This window comes from Pteropus medius, unplaced genomic scaffold, assembly GCF_902729225.1.
Source record: "Pteropus medius unplaced genomic scaffold, Ma_sr-lr_union100, whole genome shotgun sequence".
NCBI classification, from domain to species: Eukaryota; Metazoa; Chordata; class Mammalia; order Chiroptera; family Pteropodidae; genus Pteropus; species Pteropus medius.
The window spans coordinates 11,200,998-11,213,220 of NW_024340692.1; the positions used below are offsets into that span (position 1 = coordinate 11,200,998).

The window sequence follows — 12,223 nt, forward strand, 5'->3', positions numbered from 1 at the left end:
TGTGTGTGTGCTGAAAACTTAAGAAATTCTAGGATACTAAAGAGAATGACCCAGTAATAGCAATTCAGGAAAGAAATTCACTGCAGAAGTGAAGTTCCTGACAAGGCAACAGGATACAGAACTGTGAGAGCAGGTAAAAGGGCTTACATTTTAGAGAAGCAGGAATATATCGCCCATAGTAACATAAGAAAAATATGAGACTTCAGAGGAAATATAGTTACTGGTGGTGGTAAAATTTGGGGTGTGACCATGTGAAGTAGTGGTAGGGAGTGAAAGAAATTATATCCCTTCCTTTCTTCCACCAACCATACAGCCTCTGTTGTAATAAAATAAAAACTTTCCCAAAGGCTGAGGGGTGGAAGGCGTGGGGGAGAAGATGGAGAACAATCTATTCTTTACAATGATAACAGCTACCCCATTATGATGTTAGTATTTCTGAGTATGTCATCCTTCCAACTTAAAAATCCTCCATGCTAGCAAAGTGGCCCATAGTTTATAAAGAAAAAACTTAGCATGGCATTAAAAAGTTCATTATAACTTGGGGCACATTTTTCCTAGTCTCCTTTCTAATCATTTCTTTTTGTAGGTAACACTACTCAATAGAAGAAATATAGATTCTGTCAAGTATATGTGACCTTGGTGCCTGGTTCTACTTATTAACTTCATAAGATTAAACACAATAAAACATATAAAGCACTGTGTTAATGTCTAGCATATATTAAGCACTTAAAAACTCTTAATTGCTATTATAGAACATAATAGGAGCATCTAAAATAATTGGTGGTTAGAGGGAACCATCCACAAAGGATTCCCAGATGAAGTCATATTTAAGTGAAAACCTGAAGAATGCATATCATCCTGAAATTAAGCATAAAGGAAAATGTTTCTAAGAAGAAAATGTGTCAAATGTAAAAGCCCAGAGAAAAGAAAGAACATGATTTAAAGAGCTGAAATATATTTAACATAATCTGGCTAGAGCACAGAATATTTGGAGAAATGGAAGAAGAAAATGGTAAGAGGCTCTGTTACGCAACATAAATCATCTTAAGCAAAGAACAACACAATCAGACTTGGATTTTTAGAAGAACATAGTCTCTGTATTAGAGAAGAGATGAGAAGGATTAAATATGGAGCTAGAGACTAGATCAGAAGCTGTTGTAATAATCGAATGAAGGTATCAATACCAAGTAACCATTGGCTATAAATGTTAAGCACTTTAATATACATTATGTATCTTTAGAAATTTATTCTTGGTGTTGCAAATGCCTATTTCACACTCAATTCTTAACATAGTAACAACGACAACAACAACAAACCCTCAAAATCATACCAGTATTCCTCTTCAGGGACCTTATCCAAAGGTGGATTCAGGCAGTAAATATGATAGGCCATGTTACATTCATCACAGAGAAGCTGCATGTTGGGTTCCTGTTTTCCACCACATATATGACAGGAGCAAGAATGGCATTTCTTATCTGGGTCTCCACCACAAAAGTCACATTCAGGGTCATTTTTCCCTATTAAGGACAAAATTATAGTAAGCTCAATCTTAAAATCATTTTTATATCTATGAATCTTATAAAGAAAAACCCAGGAAAATAGCATACAGTCTTTTTAATTAAGAGAAGGGAACCGTAAGGAATAATCAAGTGTAGGACTTACAGAATAAATACCTGAACCTCATTCTAGGCTTATGAATCAAATTTTCAGGGATGAGGCCCAGGCATGTACCAGTAATAAATCTAATTACACTCATCCATGAGGATCATGTACTTTTGCCTTAACAATCTGTACTGATTAGACTCACAGTTCCCCCAATGTGCACCAAGATGCCCAGGGACAATGCACTGAACTCACTGGGGCACCATAAGATATCTCAATATTTCAAAGGAAAAACAATACTCTATTGAACAAAGCTGTTTGGACCTAACTACTTAATAAATAAAACTGTTAAGTACCATCTGTTCTGCAGATCCAAACCTTTCCTTGCGTGGCTGAATAGGCGGGAGAGGGCTGCTCCAAGTTAGTAAGTCCTCTTTAGTTATGGGCTATGCCCCCAATATTCTCTTTATTAGTAACAGAAGTGGCATTTATGACTCAGTTGATTTTTATCTTAATTGTCAATTGCTTCAGAACTCTGGCAAGTAAGAGGTACCATTTATTGCCCCCTCCTCATCTAAATTCAAACACCTTTTAACGAAGCATTCCCTTGAAATTTTAAAATATACATATATACACAAAGTCTTACAGTAATATTCATAATGCCAAAAGTTAAACTTAAATGTCAATCAAAAGAACAAGAGTTGGATAGATTTTATGAAAAACACACAGGTAGACAGGTATATTCAAAAAGAAAATTGCAGAAAAACTTTTTAAAACAGAATTGTTTAAATACACAAGGATAAATTATAGAGCTAGAAGATGTCTAGAATGACATACACTGTTAAGAGTGATTACCTCCTGGGAGTTCTATATTTTTAAATTTATATAGTTCTGAATTTCTAACAACTGTACACAATAAATTTGTGAGGAAATTTACCATATCAAAGTTGATCTAGCAATAAGGGAAATGGAAAAAAGTACCTCACAAATGAGAGAAGGAAGGAAGGAAAAGGCTATTGATTTTAGTACTTTCTGACTGATCACTGCCTCTTCTTGCTAATGAAGAATACAATTTTATTTCACTTTCACTAGGTAGCTGTGATGACATATAAGCAATGAAAATATAGCAGACCTAATATGCCAAAGGCATGTTTAGATTCCTGGTTTGGAGAGTCATCCAATCAATGGAAGTCTGGCTGTGGCTCTGAAATGGTTTCTTTATATACAAGTTCAAAGTTGTAGTTATAATCTGATTATCATTAGACAGAGAACAAAAATACATGCAGATATACTGAGTGGGAGAAAACAGAGAGACACGAGAAAAACCTAGTCAATCTTGGTTTTCTATCATGTTTTACTGAGAATGACTAAGTCACATTAAATAGGTTTACTCATCAAGTTACTTTCATTCCTAAGATATAACCATACAAGTAGTCGTACAGAGTTTGTCTTAAGAGTCTTAATTCGAGTCTAGATATATTAGCATTGCAGCCTCAAAAAATGAGAACAGTAACATGGAAGTCTATTTATTGATCTGTTAAAGTTCTTGTCTTATAATCTTGCACAACTGTGGTAAAAAGAAGTTAGGCAGGACCCCTTTTGTCTTGAACATTTCATTTCCATAATATCCTAGACACTGACATGTGGCATTAAGGCAATGGATTGCTCACCACAAAAAAAAAAAATCAGAATTAAGGGAGTATGAGACACTGTAATCTATTTGGAAAGACAGTTATTGAATCATGAATTAAAAAAAACCTAGAACCTAGTCCTACCTCTGTTACCAACTATCTATATGATATTAAGCACCTAAAATATATACAATGAAGAGGTAGGGCTACATTCTAACGATTACATAAACCTTATTACCCTCTAGAAATTCAAGGATAAATCAGTACTTATTCTCAGGTTTTGCTGGTATAAAAATAAATCTCATTATTAAAAATTAATCTTGGATGGCTACAAAATTACCTAAATGGGATTTTTATTTGGACAGAACCTATAATAGAGAAAAGAGCAAGAAAATGGCAATAAAATGCCAAGATGAGAAAACATTCCTTTGAAAAAAATTTTATCATTTGAGGAAAATCCATTAGACCAAAATACATCTTAGATCAAAACTGTCGTCTTGAAAATAAATTTGTATGATCTACAGTTTTATACTTTCGTAAAAGTTATTCCCTGGCCAATTAAAATGACAATCATATATAACATATGCAATCTAGCCTATAAAAAAGATTCATACTTAAAAACTTTCCGTCTGCCAATGAAAGAGGATGGGCTCCAGGTTTCTCGATCTTGAAGATTTCATTTACAAATGTTATCTGGCAGTCATTTAATTTTCCTTCAGAACCCCTGTTTAAGAAACAAAGAAAGGTTAACTTCTGTCAGCAAAATCTAAACCATATGCAAATAATAATTAAAAGTCAGTTTGGAAACTTACTGAGCTTTGTTTACAAGTTGGGATTATAGTTATTCCAATTGTTCTGTGTTATTGTTTCCGATTGAAAAAAAAGTCCAATAGTAATTAGTTATCATTCAAAGTTAAGTATAACTTTAGTGCAATATTAGGAAAAAAAATTAGAGACATCACTTAGGTTATCTGGTAAGAAGATAGCCATCTTGTAAATTTAAAAACTAGAAATAACACTCTCAATTAAAATAAAAGGTATAAACATACTTCTAATAAATAAAGTTTCTAAGTAAAAAGAAGACCTAATTAAAAAGAAGTCTTTCCAATACAATGCCATATTTTTCATAGATACAATTTATACCCGTTTGCATATGCTTCTTCAAAGTCTCTTGCTATGACTGTGGATATGTACATTTCTCCTTTTAATGTGTCGACTTTTGCTTTATATTTTGAAGCTATGTTATTGGATACATACAGATTTAGGATTCTTTCATTTTATAAAATGTCTGTTTCTACTAATGCACTCTGTATCAAAAGTTTTTTTTTATGGGGTGGGGGTGTGCGGTTAGCATTTGCTTGATGACTTTTTCTATTCAACTTTTCTTTTAAAACTGTTAATGTCAAATATACACAAATGCAGAAAACTTCATAGACAAATATATAGTTTAACCAAATATAAGGTGCACATCCTTGTAATCACCATCCATGTCAGAAGACAGACCTGTCAACTACTTTAGTCTTTGACATGCTCCCTCAAGAGTTATATTTATCTTAATTTTCTTGTCTTAACATTCGTCTGCTTCCCTAAGCATATATCTGTGTTTTTACAAACTCTACAATTTCCACACAATCTTTCTTTCTTGCAATTTGTTGAAGAATCCTCATCATTTGTCCTACAAGTTTCCCAGTCTTGATTTTCATATTTGCATTCCCAAAATGTATTTAAAATATTTTTTCTGTTGTTTGTATTTCCAGTAAATTGATAGTTGGATATGGAGTAAAGGTTAAAAAAAACCCTTGGTCTGCTACTTGTTTTTGTAAATAAAGTTTTACTGGAATATAGCTATGCCTACTCGTTTATATATTCTCTATATCTAGTTTCCTGCTACAATGGCAGAATTGAGTAGTTTTGACAGAGACCATCTGGCCACCAAAGGTTAAGCTATTTACTATCTGGCCCTCTATAAAAAGAAATTTTTTTGTAAACCGTGCTACAAATGCTTAATCAAATCCAGGTTCATTTTTTGGTAAAACTATTTATAGGTCTATATCCATCAGAAAGCATCTAGTTACTTAGTTGTCTTTTTCTATAATGACAGCACCCAGAGTTGCTCAATGACTAGACTAATTCACTGGGGATTAGAAAATGTTGATATTCCAGTTCTATCATTCCCTTCTGATTTATTTGCTGGGATAACTCCATAAAGAGAACCTTGATCTCGAGGATTATTTGCTGACTCAGTAGTATAGCTCATACAACAAATGTATATGCTTTAGCAGTTTTTCAAAGAATAGTTCTTCTAACATCCTACATAGGTGACCAATCAGTTTCTATATAACTAAAAATTCACATCTTTGAGGTGTTTCAATCTGCTGTAGTTATTTTCCTTATGCATGTTCAAATTGTCTCATTGTAGGCCAATGGGATCTTCCAGGTGATTCCCTAATTCTTCTGATGAGAACTTAGCAGTCTTTGCAGGCTTCTTTTGTTATCTACAAGATGTTCAAATTCATCTTATACATTTTCTGCCCCCAGCCTGTTTCTTTTAGGTATATATGATATTTCAAGACCACAATTCAGGCACTAGAAAAACTGCACCTGAATTGATCACTATTTCTAGGCTTTTTCAGTGGACAGAGCTACAAAACTGAAACATATACATTAATGCACATACAAAATACTTCATGAGTTCATGTAAATACTTTCTGAAAATTCAGGACTAAAGGGTAAATTTACTTTTTAAAGACAATTACATATGTTTCTTTTTTCTCCAATCAGAAAATCCTAGTTCTGACATGATTCTCTATAGAGAAAACCCTAAAGACTCCACAAGAACATTACTAGAAACAACAAGCAAACACGGTAAAGTCTCTGGATACAAAATCAATGTTCAAAAATCCATTGCGTTCCTTTACTCTAATAATGAAGCATCAGAAAAAGAAGTGGAAAAAAAAATTCCTTTTGCAATTGCAACAAAAAGAATAAAATATCTAGAAATACATTTAATGAAACATGTGAAGGACCTATATAATGAAAACTACAAGACCCTATTAAAAGAAATCAAAGAAAATACAAAGAAATGGAAAGAAATTCCGTGTTCTTCGATTGGAAGAATCAACATAGTTAAAATGATCATATTACCTTATACAGATTTAATGCAATCCCCATCAAAATCTCATTGACATTTTTTTAAAGAAATAGAACAAAAAATCATCAGATTTGCATGGAAGCACAAAAGATCCCAAATTGCCAAAGCCACCCTGAGAAAAAAGAACAAGGCTGGAGGCATCACTCTGCCTGACTTCAACTTACACTACAAAGTGACAGTAATCAAACAGCACGGTATTGGCAGGAAAACAGACACACAGACCAGTGAAACAGAATCGAGAGTCCAGAAGTAAACCCATATTTACATGGGCAAATAATTTTTGACAAAAACGACAAAAACATACAGTGGAGAAAGGAAAGCCTCTTTAATAAATGGTGCTGGGAAAATTGGAAGGCCACCTGCAAAAGAATGAAATTAGACTGTTGTCTATCACCGCAAGCCAAAACTAACTCAAAATGGATTAAGGACCTGAATATAAGACCTGGAACATTAAATGCATAGAAGAAAACATAGGAACGAAACTCAAGGACCTTGGACTTAAAGAGGATTTTATGAATCTGACCTCAAAAGCAAGGGAAGTGAAAGCTAAAATAAATAAATGGGACTACATCAAACTAAAAAGCTTCTGCTCAGCAAAAGAAATCGTCAACAAGGTAAAGAGACAACCATCCAAATGGGAAAATATATTTGCAAGCAACGCTTCCGATAAGGGCCTCATATCCAAAATACACAAAAAACTTATATGACTCGATAACAAAAAAAACACAAACGATCCAATCAAAAAATGGGAAGAGGACCTGAACAGACTCTTCTTCCTAGAAGACATACAAATGGCCTACAAACATATGAAAAGATGCTCAACATCGCTAGCTATTAGGGAAATGCAAATCAACACCACAATGAGACACCATCTCATGCCTGTTAGAATAGCTATAATCAACAGAACAAGTTAATAACAAATGTTGGAGAGGATGCAGAAAAAAAGGAATCCTCATGCACTGCTGATGGGACTACAAATTGGTACAGCTACTATGGAAAACAGTATGGAGGTTCCTCAAAAAACTAAGAATTGATCTACCATATGATCCAGCAATCCGTCTACTGGGTATTTACCCCAAAGACTTGAAAACCCATATTCAAAAAGATATTTGCACACTGATGTTCATAGCAGCATTATTCATGGTGGCCAGGACATGGAAGCAACCGAAGTGTCCTAGGACAGATGACTGGCTAAAGAAGCCGTGGTACATATATAGAATGGAATATTATTCAGCCATAAGAAGAGATGAAATACTGCCATTTGTGACAACATGGATGGACCTCAAGATAATCACGCTAAACAAAATAAACCAGACAGAAAAAGTTGAAAATCACATGATATCACTTATATGTGGGGTATAAACCTAAAAGCAACAAATGAACAGGACAAACAGAAACTCAGGGACATGGACAATGAACTAGTGGTTACCAGAGGAGAGGGTAGGAGGTGGGGGAAGAGAGGAGAGGTAGATGGGATAAAGGGGGTCAAATATAGGAGGTTAGGGGGATGTTGAAGTGGTAAAGGGGATCAAATATATGGTAGCTGAAAGAAACTGGACTTTAGGTGGTAATCACACAATAGAATATATAGATGTCAAATTATAATGTATACCTGGAAATTATAGAATTGTATCAACCAATGTTACCCCAATAAACTTAATAAAAAAAAAAGAAAATCCTAGTTCTCAGACACCAGTAATACCTAAATTAGAATGCTACACTTTGCTTTTTCCCATATTATATATATTCTCATCAGTTGTCATAATTACTGAAAATGCTTTAAAATTTCTCTATTTCCCCTTCTTAGTCATATTTATTTCTGATTGTATAACCATTACATGTTATTCTTTCTCCTTTATATATCTCCTTTAGTCCTAGTTCTAAAGGTAGCAATATTTTTAATGTTTACAATCACTCTTTGTCAAATTCTCTTCAGTCATCTTGATGGTCTGAAGCTAGTTCTCTAGAAGATTCCCCAGGGAGAGTTCAGGAGACCAATGCCTCCCCTAGTTTTGACAAGTTAATGAGAATTGTCTCCAGTCTTTGCACTGAAGGCCAGTTTGGCTAGACTTAAAATCCTTGGCTCAACTGTTCTTGACTCATGCATGTTTTTCCGGGATGCTTTCCTTGTAAGGGTGTTATCCTAGTTCCTTATTTTTTTCTTTTTCTTCTAATTTTATATGGAATTTGACATCAGTCCTTTTCTTGTTTTTATAAAACTGATTTTCTTTAAACTTTAGGGGCTATAATTTCACTTAGCTTTCTAGTTCACAGCCATAGAGCTTCACAGAGCTCACTATTTTTGTTGATTTTTGGAGCATTCAACACTATGGCTACTAATCTAGATGGACAAAAAATCAAATCAGTAGTTATCTAGGGCCAAGGCTGAGAGTGGTGGTGGTGACTTTAATGGAGCCCATAGGAATTTTGGGGGGCGATGAAAATGTTCTATATCTGGATTACAGTGGTGACATACGTAGATACACTTGTCAATATTCACTTAATATATAACACATGTGTAAATTACGCCTCAAAAATTATTTAAAAAAAAAAAAAGACTCTATGGAAACTTACTTTCTAAAATCTCCTGGCTCTATTCCCCTCCCCTATTTTTAACTGGACCCTTTTTCTCTTTTTATTATCTCTGTCCTACTCAATTTAGATCACATTCACAATATGGGGCTTGTCCTGGAATAAAGCTTTAGCTGACTAATTTTGAGAGTCCACAGGGCTCTAATCCCTTTAGACCACACTGAAAAATATGTATACTCATCCAAACTGGGGTCCTTACCCCTTCTAGCTTCAGCTGCTTTACTTATTGTTGCATAACAAATCACCCGAAAAATAGCGGCATAACACAAAAATTACCTTACAGTTTCTGTGGATCAGGAATTTGGGAGCGGCTTACCTGGGTAGTCTTGGCTCAAGATCTTTCATGAGGTTTCAGTCAAGCTATTGACCAGGGTTACAGTCTCATCTAAAGGCTCTATTGGGGAGGCAGTCTGAATTCTTACAACATAGCAGCTGGCTTCCCCCAGAGGAAGTGAACTGAGAGAGCCCAAAATGGAAGCCTCAATGTTTTTCTCAGAAGTGGTATACAATTACTTCTGCCATATTCTATTGGTCACACAGAGCAATCTAGTATAAAATATAAGAAGGAACTATGCAAGGTGTGAGTACCAGGAAGCAGGAATTACTGGGAGTCATTTTGAAAGGTGGCCACTATAGCTGCTATTCTCAAAACAGCTTGCTGAGCCAATTTATTATTTTAGAGTTATTCGGCCCACCATACATCCTGTAGTTACCCTCTCCTTCCTCTTGCACAGCCACTAACGACACACAGGTCTTGTAGTTCTTTATCCCACCAGTTATTTTGGTGTTTGCAGGGAATACCACATCACTGTAAACAGTTGTAGATGTTGCCCATATGTTTTTGGATTGGATATTTTAGTTGCTCTAGATGTTTTTATATGGACATCTAAGTTGATTAAAAACCTATATTGTCGTCATCTACCAAGAATCCATCCATTCTTGTATTTTCATCTTCTGTGATTTCATATTTAAGGAATCTTTCTTGTAAGCAGCATATGGGTTTTGTTTTTGTTTTAATCTAGTCTGTTAATCTTCTGTCTTTCATTATAATATTTAGTTCACATATAGTTAACATAATGGCTAATATACTTGAGTTTCTACCATTTTACTGTTTTCTATTTTATCTACTTTTGTTTTACTTTTCTTAATTGCCTTCTTTTGGATTATTCTAATATTTACTATTCTATACTACTCTATTCATTTGCTAATATTTTATTTTTAATGGTTCTTAGAAATTGTACCATGCAAACCTGACAAATCAAACTATTTTAAGTTCTACTTTTACTACTTCACTGATTATGCCAGAATCTCAAAGCTTCATTTACTAATCTGATTCTTTGTATGGTTGACATTCATTTTATTCAACAAATATTTTAAACCTATTACTGTTTTGAATAGGTTATTTGTACTTATTTATAAAGTTACCCTTCTTCTGTTCTTAATTCCTTCCTTCCTTCCTTTATTCCATGTTACTATCTGAGATCTCCTTCCCTATGCTTAAAGAGCTCCCTTTAAGTATTTCTTTTAGTACACGTCTGTTGGTATTGAATTCTCTCAAGTTTGGTTTAATAATGTCTTTATTTTGGCTTCATTTTTTATAAGATATTGTCATTAGAAATGTATTTCTAAGTTGAGAATGTTTTTATCAGTGTTTTCAGATGCCATTCCATTGTCTTCTAGTTTACATTATTTCTGATGAAAACTCATTCTTCAGTCATCTTCCCTTTTTATCTTTAGTTTTCAGCAGCCTTAATGTGATAGGCCACTGTGTCTTTCCTTTACATTTAGCCTGCTTAGGGTTAACTAAGTTTCTTCAATCTAGGCAGATACCTTTTATCAATTTCAGAAAATTCTAGCTACTATATTTTCAAATATTTTCATCCTATTCTCTCCTTTTTGGAGAACTATAAATAAATGTAATACATACCTTTTTACCTAGTTCCACATGTCATGACTATTCTGTGTTGGTTTCCACTACTTTTTCCATGTTTCAGTTTGAATATTTTTTATTGACTTGCCTTTTAGTTCACCAATCCTATCTACTGCTACACCTTACCTGCTATTATGCCAATCTAATGAGGTCTTAGTTTCAGATACTGTATTTTTCAGTCTGAGAATCTCCATATTCTATATATTCCAATTCTCAGTTGAAATTCTCCATCTTTTCATGACAACAAAGACTGTACACATTAAAAGATGAGGCTACCAAACTATGACAATAAATTAAATTTTAAATAAACAAGGTCCTAGAAAATTAAATACTATTTCAAGAAGAAATAAAAATCTCAACACTCCTATGATTATCACAGAAATTTAATAAATCTTAAAAAGCCTCCCCACAAGAAAACAGCCCCTGAGGACTTTACTGAGAAGTGCTACCTACCAAACATTCAAGAAAAAGACTCAAATTCTACCATAAGATAGAAAAATAATATTCCAAATTATTTTATAAAACCAGTTAATTAAAGAAAATTACTGTGAAGGAAAATTTCAGATAGTCTTGCGAGTCCAGCATATAGCTGGTTAGGTAGACACTCGCAGCTATAATATCAACATAGAGCCTGATAGCAACCACGGCTACTGAAATGTTCTTGTATATTAGTTTACTCTATAAGAATCCTGTGAGGTGAGCAAGGATTTCTCTAACGAAACACTCAGTTATTTCCAAGATGCTTTCAAATATATCTCTAATGTTAAAGTAGCTACCGAGATTTAAGGGCCGTTCTTAATAAAAAATTCTCAAGAATTTATTTTAAAAATTATCCTTTGGTATGTAAATATCCATCTTTCAGAGTCCTTTTTTTTTAAAACTAAGGAACATGTGCGTAATACCTAAAAAATTATATTCCTTGATTAATTCAGTAATTAAATGGCATCCATGAAGAGAATCTTACCCCAAGAAAATATTCACACGAAGTTCTTTTTTGGTCCTTGAGATTGTCTTCAATGCAGTAATTTCTGCATCAAACCAAAATCCTCTATTACTAGGACTTTCTACATTGTAATTAACCATTACCACATCACCGATATTTAGTTCATTCCATTTCAGAGTGGTTCTAGCTCGTGGTCGAAGATCCTTCACATTTATTTGTACAGTACCACTTTCTGGATATCTGAGGAGAGAGAGAAGAATCACAGAACACTGCTTATGATCACTGCCAAAGACTAAAATTATATGCAACATATGAAAAAACTTAATCATATTATTCTTAATGGCACTTATTTATTCATTATTTTAACAGCCAGG

At 33.8% G+C, this 12,223-nt stretch overlaps 1 protein-coding gene across 1 annotated transcript in view; it reads right to left on the minus strand.

Moving 5' to 3' along the window:
* The window catches only part of UHRF2 (ubiquitin like with PHD and ring finger domains 2), a 68,032-nt gene that overhangs the window by 23,624 nt on the left and 32,185 nt on the right, over positions 1-12,223 (minus strand). The window contains exons 4-6 of the mRNA XM_039880422.1: positions 11,871-12,089; positions 3,848-3,957; positions 1,331-1,517 (exon numbers count right to left, since the gene is read on the minus strand). Of these exons, the coding sequence (XP_039736356.1) occupies positions 1,331-1,517; positions 3,848-3,957; positions 11,871-12,089 (516 nt within the window). The remainder of the gene's footprint in view (positions 1-1,330; positions 1,518-3,847; positions 3,958-11,870; positions 12,090-12,223) is intronic.